Source organism: Clupea harengus, chromosome 19 (genome assembly GCF_900700415.2).
Source record: "Clupea harengus chromosome 19, Ch_v2.0.2, whole genome shotgun sequence".
Taxonomy (NCBI): Eukaryota; Metazoa; Chordata; class Actinopteri; order Clupeiformes; family Clupeidae; genus Clupea; species Clupea harengus.
This window is the reverse complement of record NC_045170.1, coordinates 15,393,530-15,416,170: the sequence shown is the minus strand read 5'-3', so window position 1 is coordinate 15,416,170 and position 22,641 is coordinate 15,393,530. Positions and strand designations below refer to the sequence as shown.

The window sequence follows — 22,641 nt, the reverse complement described above, 5'->3', positions numbered from 1 at the left end:
ACCCTTTCAAAGAGGCTTATAGTGCCTCCAGACTCAAAGCAGCCACCTGTAATGCATAAGATGACAGGCCATTGCAGACATGCGTAGCTACCAATTCAGCCATCTCTAGAGAAGCAACGGCCCAACAGTATTGTTACGCTGGAAAGCTCACTTCTCAAGCGGTCTCCTACAAACACATTTCTTGGTAACTTGGTTATCACAGCAAGGGGACGGGGACTTATGTAAAGGATATTTCTGGTTCTGCGTGTCCTCGGTCATCCGCTGGACGTTGTGCGTGCATGTCTGGATGAGCTCGTCCAGCCGCCTCTCCTCCTGGCTGAGCTCCAGGACCTCCCGGTCCAGACTCTGCTTCGGGTGGTGTTGGGAGAGGGGCCCCCCTTCCGATGTCAGGTTGCAGCCCCTGCAAACATTGATCACCCATCAGCACAAAGGCTAATCATGGCTTCTTAAAACAATCCAAACACTTGGATATTCCCCTTTAAAACAACAAATCATTTAAACAGCAACACTATGAAGCCAAAATAGACATAACTGTATGTATACCAAATATACCAAAAGCTTAATCTGAACAAACTATATGGTGTTATGTGAAGAAAGTGGGAGCAAAATGTGTTTCATTATTTTAAATATTGCCTCACACAAGTGCTCTGAGAGGAGAACACCTGCTTCGGGTAAAGCATTTTCTTTTTAAGAAAATAGCATCTAAACCCTAGGCAAGTCATGAGATTGCAAACTTGTTCCATTATGTGCTGCTGTGATGGAGAGCTTGACTGGAATACTTGTTATACATATTTTATTCCTACAAGGAGAAACAAAGAAGGCCTGCTGCTTAAATATTTCCCTTTTTTTATATGTCCATTTTGACACTGTTCAGGGTTTTTGAATTCTGCATAAACCAAATGAATGCGGGGGGAGGAACTGCATTTCATCTGAAGATCTGTTAGGCCTGACTTGACACTGCTCCGCCTTATAATATCAAGTATGCAACCATGTTGTACAGCCATAGTGATAAGATAACATGAAAGTCTGGTTATATCAGGCAGCCCTGCCCTTTAGTCCTGCAGGGCAAGTTCAAGAGCTCCGGTCCTAAAGAAACTACTAGCATGCTGAAATATAGGCCTTCACTCCTAGTCAATTGACATGCAAAAATACATGTCGTACTTTTTCCATTCTAATAATGCACTTGGATCAAGGACAAGACAAAAGTCTTAGGCCAAATCTGAACTATAATATTCCGGGCAGAACAATGATGCACATCACCAGCAACGCAGAGTGATGTTGCGGAAACACAGCAGCAGGACCATATGGCCTCACACACTCATAACATGGACCTTAAGACTGCAAATCTAATCCCATCCCTGACCCCTGCGCTGACACTCCCAAACTAATCCCAACCTTAACCCTAATTCCATGCTCTGCTTCAACCCCCTCTCCGCTTTGGTCAACCCCATTCTTCAATCAATTCGTATTATGATTCCATGCAGTCTGGCCTGGGTCATACTCACATCCATTCAATGTTGTTTTTGGATTTCTTCTTGATGAGGCGGACACCTTCCAGAACATTGGTGATGTCGTAGAGGCGTCTTTTCTGGACCTTCAGAACCTCAGCTGCTTGGTTGAGGTCAACAACACCATCCGCGGATTGGGCCAGAAGCTGACAGAACTTCTTGGTCAGTAGCCCCAGTGACGTGTCATAGCGGGTCTTCTCTGGTGGAGATTTGGGTGCTGCAGCATCAGGAAAGCCATGTCAGTGACAACATACTCCAGCAGGACAAATGAAGCAACCATTGTGGTCACCAAGGGAAGATGCCGCCAATCGATCAGTGCATAAAGTTTATGAACTTGACTTGACTAAGGAAACCCTGTCTACTAAATCTTATATTTGTATTCAGATTTGTTTAATATTCTACACATGTTACTTGTGATAAACGGCCCCTTGTACATTTTGTAGCCCCTGCCTTGTAATTTGTGGTGAACCGGTCTGCCCCCCCTTGAGTATTTAACTTTTTTGCACTACACCACCCAGACATATGCCTTGTATTTGTAACTGCACTTGGAAATAAACCCATTTCGGATTCTGATACTCATCCAGGATAGGTGTGCCTAACAGGAACGCCGAGATAAAGCTGCCCCTCTACACAACTTTATTTACAAAACATTTTATAACACTAGTCAAACAAATCTCTGAAATTGTCTGAATTCATGACTGATTTATGATATTCTGGGTTGACCTCCCCCATTTTGTCCCCCTTCATCTTACCTTTGGGGCTTTTCGGCTGTAGGGCTCCTCGTTTGCCCTTTGCGGTCTTTGTAGGGTCACTATACTGATGGTCTGTGATATCCAGCTCCAGGCGACGTTTTGCCTGAAAAGAGTGGAAACGATTGCAAAATGATCAGCACCAATTTTCAATGTGTCAACTCTTTAACTTCTCAACAATGGCTGAAAAATATCAGTCATTACCGCTGTCAACCAGGTTTAGTTAGATCATTGAGCAAAATGCTCCTGGCTATATTTGGTGCACCACCAAGGAAAATCGTATTAACAACATTGCCATTAATGGAGAAAGTTATTTGTGCCCTTCAGCAATTGGGCTTGGAAACTTGTTTGTTACATCGTTGATCAAAAATGAAACTTCAGAGTTCCAGCATAAACCAAACACGTTAAGGGCTGTGGCTTTCAAGGGTAAAGTAATGCCACATTTCGAAGATGAAGAAAAACCACAACACTGAGTGCTGCACTACCCATCTTCTTGCAGCTGCGTCCATTTTAAGAAAATAGACACCATGATGCCTTCCTCTCCGTTGCTGCTAGCAACTTCCTTCGATACATGGAGTAATGAAATATTTCTTAAAAGTACTCAAAGCAACGTCCATTTATTTTGTAAGACTATATGTATAAAAAATGAGCGGAGAGCAGTTCCAACTTGTAGCAACAGACCGTAAACAAGTACTTTGAGGGACCACCATTCGTAAGACTGCTAGGATACAAATGATGATCCTTTTCACCAGTTCGGTTTTATAATGTTATCGCCCAATTTGTCTAAAAAGGCCAACTCAGCCATAGTTAGGTTAGCCAGCTAGCTGCATGGCTTTAGTTAACTAACCTTGTGCAAAGTTAAAGGAAAATACTTGATGTACGAAGGTAGCTAACTTGATCTAGACAATCACAAGTAATTCGTGAGAGCGTATGAAGGCAGTTTCAGGGTATGTAAAGACCAAACGTTTAGTATTGTTAGTTTGCACATTTTAAGTGTAACTTAGTTAAGTCCTCGAGGTGCTTCAGAGGTAGCATGGACCCCATCCCCCCTTCAAACACTAACTGGGCCTAGTTAGAACACGAAGCCATGTCAGTAGATTAGTTTGATAACTTACTAGTTGAACATTTGCCTTTCATTTCAAACAGGAAGATGGCAAACTGTCAATTCTTGTTACATTAGTTAAACACATTCAAGTTTATAGATTGTGCTGACTGACCAACACATTACACGACTAGCTTGCTAGCTAATTGCTTAGCCAGATAAATATATGCACTTTGTATGACGGCACACAATCAACTTGCTGCAGCTGTTATTGTATTAGTAAAGCAAATTACTTCATTCCCTATGTATCTTAACCAAATTGGTTACCTATTAAACAATGTATTTTCATAAAATGTTAATGCTGCTTGGTCCATCTTGCTAGTCACTTGACATCTACGACATTAAACGTCAAGTTACTTTTTAATTGCAGTAATGGGATTACCAGGAAAATTTAAGGGTTTGCGAGATAAAACAGACTTCAAAGTTTTCTAGGGGTTGCAAGAGTAATTTTAAAACCGCTAGGAAACGTTACCCTTGCAGCCAGTAAGAACGATAGCTAACTTAGCTAACTACCCTTGCTAGTGTTTCCAGACAACCTTAGTTAGCTCTGATGCAAATGCAATGTTTTTGACAGCTATTTAAAACGTTTAAGCACAACTGGTTTCACGTCAACAACTTGCAGGTAATTAGTTCAAACACATTACCGGAGGTCTTCCTAGAGCTGGACGTTGTCCCATCCCGTTGGTTGGTCCGTGGGGAGTTGTGTACAGCAAACTGCCAGTTTGTGGATCAGGCATACAGACATTATTGGACTGTGCTGCACAGGACGGCGGAGTGATAATTTGTATGTAAGTAGCAGTAGAATAACCGGTAGTCAGACGATCAGAAAAATTTGTTAAAATTGGATTTCTGTCAAGGGTAGAGCCCCCAACCCCCGATACTATCAATTTCTCCGGGACCGAGGAAATCCCCCTTCTCATCTTCGGAGGCTCAGGCTCCCTTTGTCCCTCCCTTGCTTCAGAGATATTTTTTTATAAATCCGTCGGGCAGGGTATCAAAATAATCACAAATATCAATAGACTAGTGTCTTACGAAAAGGTTTATTCTAAAATGGTGTAATTGTATTGTCTAAAATCGTCCGATGGAATGGATTAAAAAGAGACGCGAACTCCACCCCGGCAGCTAGAAAAATGGCTCCAGGAAGCTGACAATGAATGAAGGGATACGGTTTACGCGCGAAAGGCCCTCCCGCGAAACTCAGATTTCCCGGGAAATTTTCAAATAACATTTGCATATCGCAGCCGATTGGTAGAGGACCTGCTACTCTCCGCCCCAACTGCTTGCAGCGTCTTTGCTACGTAGTCAAAATGGGCGGTCCAGGTACTACAAAGACACGTTTTCATTTTGACGGAAGAAAACGGGGGTATTCTAAGTACGTGGTTTAGTGACGAATTTGGGTAGATTAACTCAGAATAAGTGGTATACCTCCTAATAGAAGAGCCTTATGGCTTCATTCTCCTAGCAAGACAGGATTCTTCTTTTAGGAGGTTTACCACTTACTCTCAGTTAACTTACCCAGGGTTGTCACTAAACCACATACTCTGCATACCCCCAAGGACTAAGAAAAGTCTTATCAAAAACTAAATTTCATGGCCACACAGAGATCGAGTGTTGTGCAAAAATATATCGAGACCTGAGACCTCGATCTTGACAGGCTGATGGAGTTTAATAAAATTGATGTAGACTTGGTACTGATGGCAGAGTTGAAGGTTTATACACTCAGGATTAAAAAAAAAAACACACTTAACATTTACAAGGGCAAATGTTTAATGACATGAAAAACTAAGTTAGGAAACACGTAATTAATTAACATTACAAAACAGGTTCCAATGTTCACAAGCACAAAACAAAGACATTATTCTACTTATGTTGAGCACAAATGTTACAATACTCAGAGAAAAAATAGTCTCCTAGCATGTTGACTCATCTGTTAAAAAAATCATTATACAAGTTCTTATAGCGGTAAGTCAAGACCAGCTAAATTAATCATCGTCAAACTTGATCTTTTTCCCTTGAAAAGCTGTGATTTGGCTTATCTGCTCCTTTCTCTTTCTGCTGGCCTCCCAAGATGGATGCAACGCCTCTGTAGTTTGACGTGAAGAGTTAAAGGTCTTCCCATATGACCCTCTCTGGCTCTGACTCTGGTTTTGCCGACGGTCGAATGGTTGCTTGCCTCTTCCTGCTCCGAATGAGCCTCTCTCCGTACGCCCCCAATTACTACTGGAAGCAGACTTCTGACTTTGGAAGGACGACGGCCCTGGTTTCCTGTTTGGTGGGTAGTCCTGGTTTTGCCTCCTCTCCCCTGGAACTTTATAATCTCCCTCTGGCTGTCTCATCTGTTTCTGAAACCGTGGTGGTCTGCCACCAAATCCATCTCTGGGTTTCTGAGACCCGCCTCTGCCTCTTGAAAGGGCATTACAGAAGACTGATTCAAATTTAGAGTGTTTGAAGTCACTCTTGACAGTGTCCTCGCCGGCACTTTTCTTTGCATCATTTGTCTTTTCCTCACCCTGTACAGGATTCTTTTTCTTCTTCTTAAATTTGCTTACTTTGCCAATAAAGAAGTCATTATCGTCACTCTCTTCCATGGATGACTGCTTGTGAAAGCGCTCCTCTGTGCTGTCATCAAAGTATGGCTTTTCCTCATCCTCAGATGATTCCAAGTCGCTTTCGCTGTCAGCATTTCCGGTCTCTTTTTCTTCCTCCTTCTTTTCCTCTGGTGTCTTAGACGCAGGATTAGAAATCTGTTTATGTTTTGGAGCAGGAGAGGCAGTTGTGTTTTTCTTCAAGGGCATCGTATTTACATCAGGTTTGACAGTGCTGACTACAGTGGAAGGAATGTTTGATGAGCTTGCCTGATCCACAACAACCACAGAATGTCCTTCAGGTGAGACTTTTATAGTCACCTGTTCCTTTACTGGGGAAGTGATTCTTTCTATCGAAACACATTCATCTACAACCTCCGGAGTCATTTCAGCTACCTGAGATTGACTAGTACTCTGGCTCACTCTGGGCATTTCCTCTTCCTCATCCACTTCCTCATTCTCTTCTTCACCTTCATCGCTCTCAAGCTCATTGTCACCTTCATCTTCTGTCTCCTCATTGTCATCACCTTCATCTTCTGTCTCCTCATTGTCATCACCCTCATCTTCATCTTCGTCCTCATTATCATCATCATCGTCATCCTCTCTTACACTGTTCTCCCCCAGAGAGGCCTGATCAAGCAGTCTTTTCTTCTTTTCTTGCGCTGCTGCAGCTTTTCGCTCCTCCTCCTGAACTGCTGCCTTGACTGCTTCCAGCTTCTTAATGAATCGAGGATGTGTGATGATACGAGCAGTGGCTCGTTCCAGTGGGCTAACATCAGGGTCATCGCCCACTTTCTCCAAGTTAGCATTCTCCAGCAAGGCAGCCTTGGTCATGTGATCTGGTTGGATACTTCTAAGCACTTGTATTTCTTTGAGAAGTTTGAAGGTCTTCTGCTGGTTGTCCTCCACCTCGGATGGTTCACATTTCTTCCTCTTGAGGACATCCATCTGGTTTGTGAGCTTGCTAATGATGAGCACTCTTATCTTCTTTACCTCCTTCCTCATCCTCACCACCTCTGCTGGCACCTTCTCGCCTTCGGTTGATGTCTGTGCAGACAAAACAGACAAAATACGTCATACTGTTTGTCAGTTCATCATATAGTTTGAATGGTAAAATTAGATATAGGAGTTGCTTTATTTCTTAGAACACCAAATGCCCTAAATAATTCTTTGTGTACCCGTTATTGCACAAAAAAGCTATACAACTGTCTATTTGAGCTAGTTCGTGTAAATTAGTATAAGATGCATTTTGTTTTGCAGGTGGTAGTCTTCGTTCTAAAATGTCTTCTTTTACTTAATTTATTTATTGCCACTTAGTCATTTGTGTTCTGTGTTACACTGTAGTCTTCGATAAGCTAAAGTGCACTGTCTACGTGTATGCATGACATGTATTCAACAAACAAGGCTGACTGCTGTCTGTTTTTTATTGCACAATATATGACATGCACATGCGGAAATGACAAAGGCGGCTGACTTCACTTAAACTGAATTGTATTTAGTATATTACAGCTTTAAACCTGTTAGCTGTTTGTTAACGGTAACTGGTAACTGTTTGTATTATGTGGCTCAGGACAGAAAGACTGTGATTTTGTTCTTTTATCATTTACAGTCTACAGCAAAGAAGAATTTTAGATAATCTAATTTCATCTCTACTGCATGAAAATGTTAAATATAACACTTACCTGTTCTACTGTCGCTGCCTCATCATTTGGCTTAGTTTGAGATGCAGTTGTTATATCTGTACCAGTAACACAGCCTTCACTTGGTGGGTTATCATTTTCGTCCTGTTTCTCTGTCAGTACCGTCACCTCACCAGCTGTGGCCTGAACCTCTTCAATGACCAAGGGCGTATCATCCTGTTTTTCAGAAATGATTTCAATTTTGTCTTTTTCACTGGTTTTCTCTTCCTTTGACTTGCCGGTCCTCTCATCTTTAAAGGCTTTGATTCTGTCCTTGATGCTCTGGATTCTTTGGCTGAACTGAGGGTGAGTGGCAATGCGAGCTATGGCACGTCCCGAGATGCTAGCCTCTGGATCCTGACACACCTTCTCAAAGTTGATGTCTTTCTGCAAGGCAGCCTTGGTGATGGTGTCCGGTGCTAGGATTTTTATCTCATGCATCTCCTCCAACAGTCTTGCTGCCCGCCGCTGGTTCCTTTGCATCTCCTCCTCTTTGCCTTTCTTCTTCTTGAGCATGGTCATCTGACGAGTGAGCTTGCGAATGATGAACACCTTCACCTTCTTCACCTCACTCCTCATCTTCACCACCTCATTGCTAAGATTCAGCACAGTCGGCATCTTGATTTCTTTACCAGATTTCTGCAACGAAGTTACAAAAAAGTACATATTCATTGTGAGCAGTATGGGCTAACGTGTTGGAAAGTTCATAGATTTCATATATTTGAAGTCTCCATAATGGAAGCATTTTAATGTAACGTAATATATATATAAATACAAAAATAATGCTTATCTTTGAGGTGTTCTCAGTGACGTTAAGGGACTTCCTCTACAATAGCCAATGTTTACATTTCTAGTAAACGACAAATTGTTTGGTATATGTCGTACTACACTATAATAAGGTAAAGTAAAGTGCGCAAGAATAGTTAGTTAGGCTAGCTAACGTTACCCCTCAGCATGGCTGAGTAAACAGCATGTGTATTGAATTTGATCGGTTTGGCTCTAATGTCACACATTTTCAGGCATCAAAGACAGCACAGTTAATGCATATTTTATCGCCCTCTTTACACGAAACACTTATTATTAAAAACCTACCTCCATAAACCTTCATAAACACATTTTTAAGGAAAGTTACAACTGTGACGGGGCGCAGCCATCTTGGTCCGCTGTACGTATGCTCTATCCGACGCAAGTAACGTCATAGCGTCACGAAACGTCTGAAATAAAAAGAGGGAGGGCCTTCAATAGAATGTTTTTATTTATTTCTTTGTTTCTGGTACAAGAAAAACAATATCGGCAGTGCATTTGGAAAGCAATGCACATTCGTGCAACCCATCAAACGTAATCGTTTATTGGATATACCAAATACAAACATTAAGTGAAATCGAAAAGGGGGAGAATGAAGCGGCGCAATGCGGACTGCAGCAAACTCCGTCGCCCGTTAAAACGGAACCGAATCACCGAGGGTATTCATAGCAGGTACGAAGTGTGGGGTTTTAGGGACTCGATCTCACAACAATGGCGGCGGCGATGTGAGACCAGGCAGTCACATAGCAATTCAATGTTTTACATCTCGCCTGTCACGCAGCTTCCAGCAGGCAAGGATGGAGCTGCAGCTAGCAAAGCTAGCTGGCTAGGTCGTTAGAAAGCCTTATTTGACTCATGTTTGGTCATTTTAGGCCTCGTGGAGTACACGCTGTAACAGAAAACACCTGAAATTCATTCTACACACATACCAATAGACAGTACAGTTATCGATTGTTTAAATCTAATAGTGGCGTGCACTTTGCATAAAAGTCTGGGAGCAAGAACAGCTGTCCCTGCCTTGACCAGGTTGTCATGTAGCCATTTCCTTCAGCCAACTTGGCTGATTGCCTCAGCCAGCAATGTTAGCAAGCTAGCGAAGCCAATGGAATACGCTTGTTGTAGAAATGGATAGCGAACGCTATAGCTGGTCAGTTTCCTCTGAATGGCCGCTTTATTCATGAAAGAGGTAATCTCTAGTGCTTCGCAATAAACTGTACTGGACATTGCGTGGTAGAAATGAGCTAATGTGGTTTGTTAGCTCGTTTATTTGCTGTGTGTGAAACCACATGATTGCCAGGTGAGCTGAGTTTGTCAGCTGTCACATCGTTATTCTCTTTCTACATGTCTCATTTTTGAATGGATCCCTCATTATGTACATGCAACATAGAGATGCTTAAATGTTGTTATTATTATTTGTCCATCTGTACTGTAGCCGCCCCCCTTTATTCATTGCTTGCAAAATTTCAGATAACTGTAGTGGAGGTAAATCCAAGGTAGTCCCTAGTGGGAGAGTTTTGTCAGGATTTAGTTGTTAGACTTTTAAGGACACAATGTTTTCACTACCTTCACAGTTGGGAGAACCTGGGGGTTAAACAAAGATTTTATCGCCAACATTGTGTCTGTGACACTCTTGTCATTGCCTCCAGATGACTGAACAAAACGACCCTTTTGTCTCTGTTTTCTTTTAAGTGGTCACACTCACTCACTCTTTTTGTTCTCTTCACAGTACCTTCCTTTACCTGAAATTCTTGGTGGTGTGGGCTCTGGTGCTTCTGGCTGACTTTGTGCTGGAATTCAGGTTTGAGTACCTGTGGCCATTCTGGCTCTTCATCCGGAGTGTGTATGACTCCTTCAGGTACCAGGGACTGGTAAGTGTTCAAACACATAACCTGCAACATACTTAACTGATTGCTGTCCCTTTTACCTTCTTGCTGTTTTTAATTTTTGCTTTGTTAAGTCTATCAACTAGGAGTACAACAGCATATTGTCCCTATATGCACGTGTAGCCTAAATGTAGTTTCTACAGCCAGATATCTCCATTTAACAACAAACCAAACTTTCCCCTGAATTATTTCCCTTGCAGTCAGTGCATGAGCTTAACAAGTGAAAAGCCATCAGACTATGTTGATGATTAACATGGGGTGCTAAAATAGTGGTCAAGAAAACTCTCAGAGTTGATTATGATCTGATGACTTGTTGACACTTTCCCCTCTTCTCTCTCTGTCTCTCTTTTTGTATCTTGCAGGCTTTCTCTGTGTTTTTCGTATGCGTTGCATTCACATCAGACATCATATGCCTCCTCTTCATCCCAGTCCAATGGCTCTTCTTTGCTGCCAGCACATATGTGTGGGTGCAGTATGTATGGCACACAGGTGAGCACGTAAACTTTAGACTATAGACTCCTCTTCACACAGGGCCATGAAAGCAGCAGAGCTGTTAAAGTGGAGAATAATTTGCAATTACTACTTGGATGATGGTGAAAACTGGTAACTTGCAAGTTCGGCTTTCACAATGATTCGCAACAGTACCGTAGTGTCTTTCACACCAGATTGGGTATGAGAAGCCAGGTGTTCAGTAACTTGCTGGTGTGCCAAATTTTTAAAACCCAAAAGCTCCAACACACTTCACACAGCTTAGTTGTTTGGCTAACCACATGATTTTCAGGTGTGGCGACTGTACCACTTATCACATCAACAGTTTATGTACTTTATTTAGGCTAACGTGTCTACACAAGCCCTGATCAGTCTAAGATGAGTACAATAATTTGAATAATTTAGTTTTGAACTTCACTAGTTTGCATGCTGAACACTGTCGATCCTGAATCAACTTGCAGTTCAGTTCAGCAAAGACCACCTCCTTTCTCTCGCTCGCTCGCTCGCTCATCACGTGCACTCCAGAAATGTCTCCCACCTTGTTAAATTTTTGATCACACTCACATTTATGGACTCTAAAAAGGAGAATAATTTAATCCTCTTCTCTTTAATGGATAGAGGAGCCAGGACTGGAAACACGATTATGTCGTAATGGATCATTCCTCCCTCCCCTCTATAACGAGTGACTTAAGGATACCCCAGGAAGGGAGACATGTAATGGATTGCTGACACTGACTGATGGCCTTCCCAGCAAGTAGACCGACTGGGCCCCAGTGCTCCGACACCATGATTGCCGCCCCCTGTTGCCACGCCAAACCCCTGTTGCCACGCCACCCAGAGCAAGTCTGAACATGATGGCGGGCCGCACACACGTTCCGCGAGTCCTGCTCGCATGAGCCCTGTGGCGTTTTTTCTATTTTATCTTCTCCCTCCGTTAACAACTCCCGTGATTATAGGCCAAGGAGAGGCATGCAGCGGGAGAATGTGTTGCTTCATCAAAAGAACGCTCCAACCAACAGGATGGTGGGGATAAAAGCGAGGCAGATTGGGATGCACTTAACATAAGAACTCTAATGTCCTTCGCTTTCCCTCTTCATGATGGCGCAAGCAGATTGTAAAATTGCAAATTGCATGTCCTGATGAGTGAAATTTGTGGTTAGCGCAGTTGTATGAAGAAATGCATGCGGCACACTGTCATTAACCTTCCCTTTAAGTGTTGCTAACTGAATCACGGTTTCCCTCTTTCACCCCCCACCCTATTCACAGAACGAGGCGTGTGCCTGCCAACTGTATCCCTCTGGATACTTTTTGTTTACATCGAAGCTGCCATCCGATTCAAAGACTTGAAAAACTTCCATGTTGACCTCTGCCGTCCCTTCGCTGCCCACTGGTAAGCATCACCTTAAGTTAGATTTACACCGTTGTACTTGAAAGTGTAAATATGGGATTACTGCGTGACAGTGGATGGAGTGGTGTAGTTTCATGAGAGGATGGACTACCTGTTTCAGCAAGTGTGTGTGGGGTGAAACCCAGCTATGAGTCACCAAGTACTTCCCAAAATATTTCTTCTCATTGCACCACTCAACACTGCAATCTAGCTATGCTGAAGGAAACGGGTGCAGTATTAAGCAAGATTAGGATGTCGATGTGACAGAATGACCTTTCACCACCTAAGATAAATCTAATGGGGACTTTTTATTTGAAATGTGCAGTATTTATTGAAGTGTCTGTGTCTTCACAAAAAGCGAAGAAATGCCTAAATATTGGGAAAGTCTTTCAAATCATCCATATGCAGAAGTGTGCATTCTACATGCGATTTTATTGAATTATGTTGCTCTAGATTTTATATTATCTTAACAGTAAAGGTCTAGCTGCCTATTTTCTATCTTTGTAGTGAAAAAAAAGCTCTATTGGTCTCATTTTCATTTAAGATAAATCTCTAGATCACTTCTGTATGGACTTAAACCTCATTGAAAATATTCCCTACTTACCTTTTTCTTCCTGTGAACCCAGCATTGGCTACCCGGTGGTGACGCTGGGCTTCGGCTTCAAGAGCTACGTGAGCTACAAGATGCGTCTGCGCAAGCAGAAGGAAGTGCAGAAGGAGAATGAGTTCTACATGCAGTTGCTGCAGCAGGCGCTGCCGGCAGAACAGCAGATGCTCCAGAGGCAGGAGAGGGAGGCCGAGGAAGGTCAGACACACACACACACACACACACACACACACACACACACACACCTTTCGCATTTTCACACACCATCACTCACTCGCATTCAGTCTATCCACACTGCCATTCACTCGATCATTCAGTTACCCGCTCATTGCTCATTGACTATTACGTACTCACTCTCTTGCTTACCCACTCACTCACTGGTTAAATGCACTGCCACGCCCTGTAGTTCTGTCCCCATACTGAAGAGGACAAGAAGCACTAGATACGAAGTGTCTTTGTCATTGTCAGTAGAGTTGTTACTACAAATAATTGAAGGAGCATCCTCTATCTTCATGGCAAAGGCAAAAGAATAGCAGAGAACTGAGGTCTGTGTGGGGTAGAGAGTTAACATGGCATCTCCCTGTCTTGATCATTCTTCTCTCCCAGCTATCCTCACTATCACCAAGATCAAGCTTCTACAGGCCTTTCTTCATTCTGTGCCATCAACTTCTTTTGTCAATTGTTCCCCTTTATGACTTTTGCTGGTGTGTGTCTGTGTCCTGCCTCTTTGGTTTTGTCTGAAGAATACCTGTAGAAAATTGCTGTCACCATTACTGACACAGTGTCTCGGGTCACGACTGGGCAATGAAAATCCCACATTATTATGATTATTTGGAGAGATCAATAGTTTTTTTTTATTTATTTATGTTTTTACTGATCTACATTGATCTCTTCTTTGTCTCTCGTCTGTCCAAGTAGCCGCGGCGAACAAGGGTGTGTCAGACAGCGAGTCCACAGCGGTGTCCCAGAATGGCGTCCCCGCCTCCAAGAAGCTGCCCGTCAACCTGCCCGAGCTGGAGTACCGGGAGAAAGGCGGAAAAGAAGGAGGTGGTGGTGGTGGCAAAGACCGCGAAGCCAAGAAACAACAGCAACAGCAACAGCAACAGCAGCAGCAGCAGCAGCAGCATCAACAGCAGCACAGCATAGGGATCAACAACAACATCTTACACACGGTGGACTCCAAGCTCCAGGAACTGGAGTACATGGAGAACCACCTGAGCAGCAAGAGACTGAATAACGAGCTGGCCGGCAGCGCCGAGAACCTGCTCGTCAAAGACGAGGCGGGGCCTCCCCCCAACAACAACAACAACTCCTCAACTTCCTCCACCTCTTCCTCCTCCTCCTCCTCGTCCAATAAGAACTATAAAAACGCCACAGGGGGCGGGAGCTCGTCGCCGCGCAGCCACAGCTCCACCAATGGCAGCGTGCCCACGTCGTCCTCTGCCGCCTCCTCGTCCAATAAGAACGAGAAGAAGCAGAAGTGCTCGGGTGGGAAGAGCCCGGCAGCACACAAGGAGACGATGGAGAACTGCATCCCCAACAACCAGCTGAGTAAGCCGGATGGACTCGTACGGTAAGAGCCCCTTCTCACGCTACACTATTTGTGTCATTTATCTAGCTCATCTGGATTCTCTGCATATAACTGCATTTAACTCTGAGCAGAGCAGGCGCACAATGGCCATTGAATACTGTTGAATCGTCGGCATCACTATGATATTTGGTATTTGAAAGGCTTTCAAAAAAAAAAAAATTGAATAGAAATGGCTCTTTTCTATCGCTCATTCTCTCCCACGTCCTCCCGCTCTCTGCCTTTGTCCTTTTTATTGAACATATATTCCCTTCTACCCTCGATTCTCTTCACTTTCTCTGTCTCTTGCACTCCCTCACCCACCGTCTATGACTCTACTGACTTCTTTATCCCACCCTTCTCACCCCACGGGCCTCTCTGTGTCTCCTCCTCCTCCTCCTCCTCCTCCTCCCCCCTCTCAGGCTGGAGCAGGACATCAAGAAGCTGAAGGCGGACCTGCAGGCGAGCCGGCAGCTGGAGCAGGACCTGCGCAGCCAGATCAGCTCGCTGAGCAGCGCCGAGCGGAGCATGCGCTCCGAGCTGGGCCAGCTGCGCCAGGAGAACGAGCTGCTGCAGAACCGGTGAGAAACACCACGGCCACCAGCACGGCAATGCCAGATGACACACACACACACACACACACACACACACACACACACCTTGAAAGGGGGATGTCACACCATGTCACGACGTTCGTGTGGTTACGTCCCCCAACACATCACATGACACCACTGTTGGATGTGTGGTGGTTCAGTGTCATATATCATAAAAACGTGAATCGGAGGACTGCACACCAATCAATCAATCGATTTGTTTATTTGATCAAGAGGGACAGTGTACATTCATGAACATTAAAATGTAAATGCACCCAATTATAGCCAAAAGGCTAGTTTCCATTGGCAGTCCCCCTGCCAGAGTGAAAAAGGCTATACAACCTAAAAAAGGCATTAACGTATATCAAACATAACATTGACAATAAATCAAAAAAATAAAATAAGATACAATAAAAAAAAATACAATCCCAATATACAAGTTCTACTGCTTACCCACTAGTGATCACATTTTTGGTCGGGGTGTAGACACGTGTGTTTGTTCTGAACGTAGATTAGGATTAGGGTCTGACCAAGGCTGCAACACACACCCTTATGGTAGTTAAGCTGAACCCTAGTGCTAGTCTTTAACAGTTTGTAGCAATGAAACAGGGGAACTAGCAGGTTTTGGTTATGGTGGTAAGACTTCACAGTTTACAAAAAGCTTTAAGGATCACGTGTTAATGTTAGCAAGCTAACACATTCCTCCCTGTGGAACAGAATTGTCAGATGCCACAACACATTTGTAAGAGCGAGCGGATACAGCAGGGTGAGACTTTTCACACACATGTCCCACACGGAAAAGGGAACCTGGTCGTGACAGACGTGCAAATGTATTTACCCCCTCTCTCTGTGTGTGTGTGTGTGTGTGTGTGTGCGCGCGCGCTTTCAAGCCTAGCATTTATGGTCCATGTATATGCCAGCTGTACCCGCTGAAAGAACTGTGTGCCAGTCTGAAAGCAGACCTGTGTGTTTCTAATTTTGCTATCCGAAACATTGTATATGGTTCATTTGAAAATGGGCAAAATGTTGCCATGTTTACCGGAAATGCCTTGTCACTTTTATTGCTGAGCGAGTATGTTACAGCACGTATGTGTGAGTGTTGGAGAAGCGGCATCTGTGTGTGTGTGTGTGTGTGTGTGTGTTTTGTCTTTCCTGCTGTTAACTGTGGGTCTGTCCCCATCAGGCTCCACAACGCGGTGCAGGCCAAGCAGAAGGACAAGCAGACCATCGTGCAGCTGGAGAAGCGGCTGAAGGCCGAGCAGGAGGCGCGCGCCACCGTCGAGAAGCAGCTGGCCGACGAGAAGAAGAGGAAGAAGATAGAGGAGGCCACGGCGGCACGCGCCGTCGCACTGGCCGCAGCCTCCAGGTCTGTGTGTACACACACACACACACACACACACAGACACACCTCTACAGTACTTGTGCCCTCCAGAAGTGCATGTCGTGTGTGTGTATGTGTGTGTTTTTGAGACAAACATGTCATGTTTTCAGGTTTGTCCAGATTTGTTTGAAATATGTAGAGGTGTGTGTGTGTGCCCACACAAGACCCTGAGAAAGAGGGGGTAAGAGGTTTAGGAAGACAATGGAAAAGCACACACACACACGCACATACACACACACACACACACAAATTATCAAGCATCAGACTAGTCTTGTCCTTGTAAGTGCTACTGAGCGTGATCTCAGAGAGTTGAAGTGTATTGTGAGAGTGAACATGTATGAAAGGCAGATATGTCTGAAATGAGATGGAGATGGACCTTACATGGAGGGCATTACTCAATAAAGTGCATTCAAGAGCCTGTGAATGTTTTAGGGCCAGTGTGTCCTCCATGGACTCTGTGTGTGTGTGTGTGTGTGTGTGTATACATACTGACAGACACTCAGAGATATACTTGCACACATACATACACACACACAGATATTTTTCCCTTTGCTACATACAGCATGCATGTGTAGTACAGTAGCGTGTTACATATAAATACACCATTTGATAGGAACTCTAAGAGACAGACACACTTACGCTCTCAGAGGACACACTCAGTGACCCCACTTCTCCCCCATGTTGCGTGTGTGTGTGTGTGTGTGCTGGCACATAGGGGGGAGTGCACAGACTCGCTTCGCGGTCGCATCCGTGATCTGGAGTCCGAGTGCAAGAAGATCACGCAGGACACGAAGCTGAAGGAGGAGCAGATCAGAGATCTGGAGGTCAAGGCACAGGTAAAGTCCCCTCATGTCACAGGTTCAAATGAAGGACTCATTCAGACGTCACAGTATCACTGATTGTCTAGTCTTGTCCTCAACACTGAGCGGCTTGTTTGACTTGGCTTTGACACAAAGCGATAAGGTCTGGGGTCTGGCCAGCCAGGTCTGCCAATGCAAACAAAAATAACAAAAAACTGGGGGCATATACTATGAAGCAAGCTCAACATACCTGTGGCATCTTTTCGTTAGCTGGCCTGACAAACCCAGGCTTTCCCAATCTATCTATGAGTGTGTGTAAAAAAAACATGAGGAATTTAAATGTATAATACAGGCTCAAAACAACTCTGTCGCTGCAGCCAAAGCCCGGAAGGAAAGCTGGCTGCATATTCACTTAATGTGCTGGGCATTTACACTCCTCCCCATTTGTACAGACTACATTTTCTGACGTATTTGTCATCGAGACGCCTCTTGTCTGATAACAAACAACACCTGATTCTGTGCTTCGTACGGAGCTGTCAAAAACCCACTCTTGCTGATGCCACCTTCTGCATCATATTGGCGCAGCCTCAAGAAGCTTGGCTCATTGTAACTATGGCGATTAAATAATTAATTACTCATCTGAAATTGTGAAAATATTAAACCAATTATGCAATCAGTCACTGGCACTGATTAGTCAACTTGTTACATGCTCATTGAGTCTGTTAGCCAAATTAATCAGCCTTTGCAGAACATGAATTTGTATTTTTGCACAATGTTTTTATCACTCTACTCACAGATTAGAACAATGTTGACAGCGACTTCCACAGGCCTCTTGAGGTCATATAGTCGAAAGCACTGACCGTCCTTGCTGGACTCCTCCTGATCTTGTTCTTTACTTTGGCAGGAGCTGCGCAAATACAAGGAGAACGAGAAGGAGACGGAGGTGCTGATGTCGGCCCTGTCGGCCATGCAGGATAAGACCCAGCACCTGGAGAACAGCCTGAGCGCCGAGACCAGGATCAAGCTGGACCTCTTCTCTGCTCTGGGCGACGCCAAGAGGCAGCTGGAGATCGCGCAAGGTTGGTCGCCACATCCCCTCTTAACGTCTCTCTTTTTATGTCACTCTCTCTCTCTCTGTGTGCTTGGTCAGTGTGGCTCAACTTGTTCCCTATATTAAGTATGTTTGTGTGTTACATTTAGTTAACAGTTTTGATCCATTGAGACCTACTCGGCCATTAGACCATGTGTAGAACATGTTGGTATAGCCATGGTATATGCTCATGCTATACAGTGCACAAGCTGATGAGGTACCAGCAGAAGTGCCAGTGCTGTACCGTACCTGACACACTTGGTGCCTGTAGTCAGTCACTTCATTAGGCTGTCTTAACCAGGATGGATGGATGGAGAGATGAGATCACGACAGCCTTGATTCGCTCTCTTTTTTTCCCTCTCTGGAGCCTATGTAGGCAGATTTTATCTAAGTACTTTGTGAGTGAGTGTGTGTGTGTGTGTGAGGTTGTGTGTGTGTATGCATGTATGTACTGTATGTATATATATGATATAACCACATGTCATTTAAACCTAGCTGGAATATCAATCTTAACGTTCAGTTTTTAACAGTATATCAATATCTGGTTTAATTAACTTGAACGGAAACTGATACTTCATTTAATCAAATGACCATTAAATGGTGACAGAGGTTTAAACCCGTGGTCATCAAATGTTTTTCACATCGGCCAAATTCTTGCTGACTCCCTTACCCACCCACCTCGCACCCACCTCATAGTGCACTCACTCAATTACAGTAATACACTACTATGTCACACCGGCGGCCAGTCAGGCTTATTCTAAACTGTATTTTCTAATCAAATGATGTGCTCTGGCTGAGTAATCAGGCCTATTTGGCATTTTTATATGGGTGTTTTGGGAAAATTGTAGCCAAGCAGTCTGCTTTATTCCTTTAGTGAGACAAATTGATGAATACAAATGGAACCATGGTTGTGTGAAATATGTGTGTGTGTGTAAAAGGCTTGTAATGTGGCTATGACTGGCTATGTCTTTCACTCTTTTAAAACACTGTCATTGGGAATTAGGGTTTGAACGTTTAAAAATGAAATAGTTTGAACACCTCAGACCTTAGTTCGTCTGTGTGACTGATTAAGACCAACGGACAGACTTACTAAACAAAAACTTTGTATCACAAACAAAATGACATGACAAGGTTGTTGTACTTGTGTAAGCCAGTTTTTCTCAATAATAATAAAAAGAAAATACTTGCCCATGTTAGGAATGCCTGTTGCTATAATCACAATTCCCACATCTGTGAGGTATAACTAGAAAGTGCGGATATCTGTATTGGTCGGGCCTGAGGGCAAACACAGAGTATTTATGGATGAGGCAGAGGTCTTTGTCTCTCTCTTGTCTCTGTGAGCCTTCTTAACCAGTTCTGCTGCAGTATTGCAGTGTCAATGTGTCCAAAGAGCCTGCTGCTAGCATCTTGTGTTACGTCTCTCAGTCTCCGGTCTCTCATCTTCATTCAGTGCAGTTGGCTTTGCTGGGCTTAATGTACTGCTATGACTGGGAGATGGGTAATGCTGTCAAACCAGATTTACTTTTCAGCTTTTGGTATAAAGGGGAAGCAAAGTTTGAGTAAAAGCATGCATGCACGCACACACACACACACACACACACACACACACACACACACACCTCTTGACCTTTTCATGCACTACATTAACAATGGCAGTTTCAGGTTTGTGTGTCTTATTTATTTATTAAAAAAAAAAATTAAAAAAAAATCTCAAACATACCAGCATCTCACTACTCACTTACAGCCAGTCGGCACCACACACAGAAACACCCACATGCCGCTCTTTCTCTCTCCCTTTCTCTTTCTCACACTTTGCCATTCTTGTCTGCAGGTCAGATTATGCAGAAGGAGCAGGAGATCAAGGAGCTGAAGCAGAAGATTGCGGAGGTGATGGCCGTCATGCCCAGCATCTCCTACACCAGCGAGGCCAACAGCATGAGCCCCGTGGCGCCTCACTACTCCTCCAAGTTCATGGACACCAGTCCCTCCAGCCTGGACCCCAACGCCTCCGTCTACCAGCCCCTCAAAAAGTGAACTCTGACCTCCTCTCTCCCTCCCTCCATTCATCTATCCCTCCAGCTCTCCTTTCATTCCTTCCCTCCATTTTTATTTCTCCTATGTTTTTTCCCCTTCTTCGTTCAGTTTGGTAATAACCTTGATGTGTGTGTGTGTGTGTGTGTGTGTGTGTGTGTGTGTGTGTGTGTGTGTGCGTGCGCGGTCCTGCGTGTGTGTGTGTACCACTGGTGGGATTTGTTCCTTTGTTTAAATTGTTTGTTTGTTTTGTTGTTTTTTTCTCACCCAAGTTAAGACTTTTGTAATGTGACTCATTTGCTCATTGGCAAGAGAAGAAGGAAAGTAAGGGATATCATAAACCAAGACTGCCCATTTTTGTTCCCTCGTTTTTTTTACATGTATACATATAACTGTCTTTTCAGAAGCCGTTAAAAAAAGCTGTTTGTTTTAGCACCCATATGTTGTCATGGGTCTTTAGGAAGATAAGACGGAAAATCTTCTGCCACTGGTTACCTTTTGGTCAGAAATGGTGGCAGTGCATTTACTTTTATGGTAAATGGTATCATCTCTTAAGTTTCAATGAATGTAACAGAAAATGGAACAAAAGAAGCCGACAAATTATGTTTTGTGTCATTTCCTTGAAAAGGAAACAATTTGTGAAATCATTGTCCCACTTTTATTTCTTGAAATGGTGTGATTGTTTTGGAAAAAGCACATTTCAGTCCAGTTATGACCATAGCAATGTACATTTTTCTCTTCTTAAAAAAAAATGCATTTCATCATTGTGACCTTTTTCTTTCTTTCTTTTTTTTGTTGTTTTGTTTTTAAAACACAGTTGGCCATATGTGATTTTCGTTCCTGAACATGGGTACATGGGTACTGAAATGAACACTTGGTCTCTCAGACCAGCCCAATATTTGTTTTGTATTCTTAAAAATCTCGTGAAGAAAATAGTTAATTCAGAAGGGACTGACGGTGGCATGGTGTGTATTAATTTAATGCTGCAAAAACATTTGGGGAATGTTATCTTTGAATTAATTGCATAATCTTTTATTCTTGGACCAAAATTACATAGGACATAGTATTCTTTTAAGCAATGCAAAACAACAGCGGAAGAAAAGAAAAAAAAAAACATTGAATATGATGATGTCTAGGTAACTGAAATTTGCCAGTTGTCATACTACACTGTGCCTTGAGATCTCTTCTCACACACACACACACACACACACACACACACACACACACTCATACTCCGCAAAATACATAAACCCACATGAAACACAATTCACTCTTCTGACAAGTCTTTACAGTCTCCCAGAATCCTTAGCAAGTCTCACCTCACACACACACACACACACATACATACACATACATACATGCATACATACACACACACACATATACCTTACCCAGTTGTGTTGCTTCTGCTTAGTTCCTCAGTGACTCCTGTTGTGGTGTAAGGGAAGAGTTGGATGTGGTAGGGGGAGTGGGAGTGGGGGGGTGTGTTAAGCCCGACCTGCCAATTACCCCCCAGGAGGACCCCACCCCTCATCAGGGCCATGGGCCGCCATCGATTTGTTTACGACAATGTAAAATAACTTTTTTTTTTTCTGCTGAATGTTTGTTTAGATTTTTGGGGTTTTTTCTTTTTTTCATTTTTTAAGTCAAAAAGTGCCAAGTTAATGGATGTTTGTATCTGGGTTCATGTTTTGTTTGGTATTCCTCCATGCATATTTATTTCAAAATATGGTGATCATAACAATGTAACATAATACGTTGGCAAAAGCACTGGAGCGTATTTTTGTTTTCCTTCGGTGATTGTAAGAATGGAAAGGAAAGGGTGAGCCTTTGGTTACATCCCCACCCTCCCACTCCCCCCTTTTTCTTCATTCAGAGTTTTGTTCCTTCAGAGGTTGCATCATGTTACAAAGAGGAGCAGCTCATCTACTTTTGACTTTGTTTTTGTAATTTTTTTTTTGTCTCCAGTGGGATAGCTTTGTTAAAGTGTTGCATCTATCTTTTTATTGTACCTCTCCCCACTCTCACTCCCAAGTCTACCCTCCTATTCCTTAGCGTTGACCATGTATGGTTTATGGCCTACCTTGGAAAAGTATTTCTGTGGATTGCAATGGCGTTGTACTGGATTATTGACATTTTTTGTAAAACTTTGTGGAGAGTAAAAGGAAAAAAAAAAAAGTTTTGTTTCTCTCTGTTGCTCGTCCACTTTGTTACTTTCTAGAATGGATTTCCGCTGCGTTCTCTCACTTTGTGGGGTTTACGAAACCATTAAATGAAATCTTGCTGGTTATGCAAGATGTTTGAAATTGCATGGGTCTGTGTGCTTGTTCCTCATCATTTAAACTGCCCATTTGTGCCCATAACAATCAATGAAAAGGCCCATTAA

General features: G+C 43.4%; 3 protein-coding genes across 5 annotated transcripts in view; 1 reads left to right on the top strand and 2 right to left on the bottom strand.

The window, feature by feature from the left end:
• Positions 1-5,011, bottom strand: part of e2f3 (E2F transcription factor 3) — a 49,514-nt gene extending 44,503 nt beyond the window's left edge. For both annotated transcript variants that reach the window (XM_031585621.2, XM_012818313.3), the window contains exons 1-4: positions 4,004-5,011; positions 2,261-2,363; positions 1,506-1,725; positions 233-400 (exon numbers count right to left, since the gene is read on the bottom strand). In XM_031585621.2, the coding sequence (XP_031441481.1) occupies positions 233-400; positions 1,506-1,725; positions 2,261-2,363; positions 4,004-4,279 (767 nt within the window). In that variant the 5' untranslated portion in view covers positions 4,280-5,011. The remainder of the gene's footprint in view (positions 1-232; positions 401-1,505; positions 1,726-2,260; positions 2,364-4,003) is intronic.
• A 97-nt stretch (positions 5,012-5,108) lies between these two features.
• Positions 5,109-8,819, bottom strand: srfbp1 (serum response factor binding protein 1). The gene is made up of 3 exons (XM_012818312.3): positions 8,716-8,819; positions 7,627-8,262; positions 5,109-6,991 (listed from the first exon to the last, which is right to left on the bottom strand). Exons 1-3 carry the CDS (start codon positions 8,719-8,721, stop codon positions 5,342-5,344), a joined length of 2,292 nt encoding a protein of 763 aa, XP_012673766.2. The 5' UTR covers positions 8,722-8,819; the 3' UTR covers positions 5,109-5,341.
• Positions 8,820-8,890: 71 nt separating this feature from the next.
• Positions 8,891-22,564, top strand: maco1a (macoilin 1a). Of its 2 annotated transcripts, none has more exons than XM_012818320.3 (11): positions 8,891-9,099; positions 10,154-10,295; positions 10,673-10,799; positions 12,066-12,189; positions 12,813-12,991; positions 13,712-14,366; positions 14,783-14,941; positions 16,137-16,319; positions 17,050-17,170; positions 18,039-18,213; positions 20,056-22,564. In XM_012818320.3, the coding sequence occupies exons 1-11, from the start codon at positions 9,020-9,022 to the stop codon at positions 20,256-20,258; spliced, it is 2,148 nt and encodes a 715-aa protein (XP_012673774.2). In that variant the 5' UTR covers positions 8,891-9,019; the 3' UTR covers positions 20,259-22,564. The 2 variants fall into 2 exon arrangements, with proteins under 2 accessions (XP_012673774.2, XP_031441479.1); XM_031585619.2 differs by having other exon boundaries at positions 13,709-14,366.
• Positions 22,565-22,641: the final 77 nt, after the last annotated feature.

Bases quoted from the DNA above. Each gene is read 5' to 3' on its own strand.
- srfbp1 (XM_012818312.3), bottom strand. The intron at 6,992-7,626 runs GTAAGTGTTATA...TTGTCTGCACAG, and splicing joins AGGCAGCGACAGTAGAACAG to ACATCAACCGAAGGCGAGAA.
- maco1a (XM_031585619.2), top strand. From the start codon at position 9,020: ATGAAGCGGCGCAATGCGGACTGCAGCAAACTCCGTCGCCCGTTAAAA. The intron at 12,190-12,812 runs GTAAGCATCACC...CTGTGAACCCAG, and splicing joins CGTCCCTTCGCTGCCCACTG to CATTGGCTACCCGGTGGTGA. The intron at 17,171-18,038 runs GTAAAGTCCCCT...TTACTTTGGCAG, and splicing joins ATCTGGAGGTCAAGGCACAG to GAGCTGCGCAAATACAAGGA.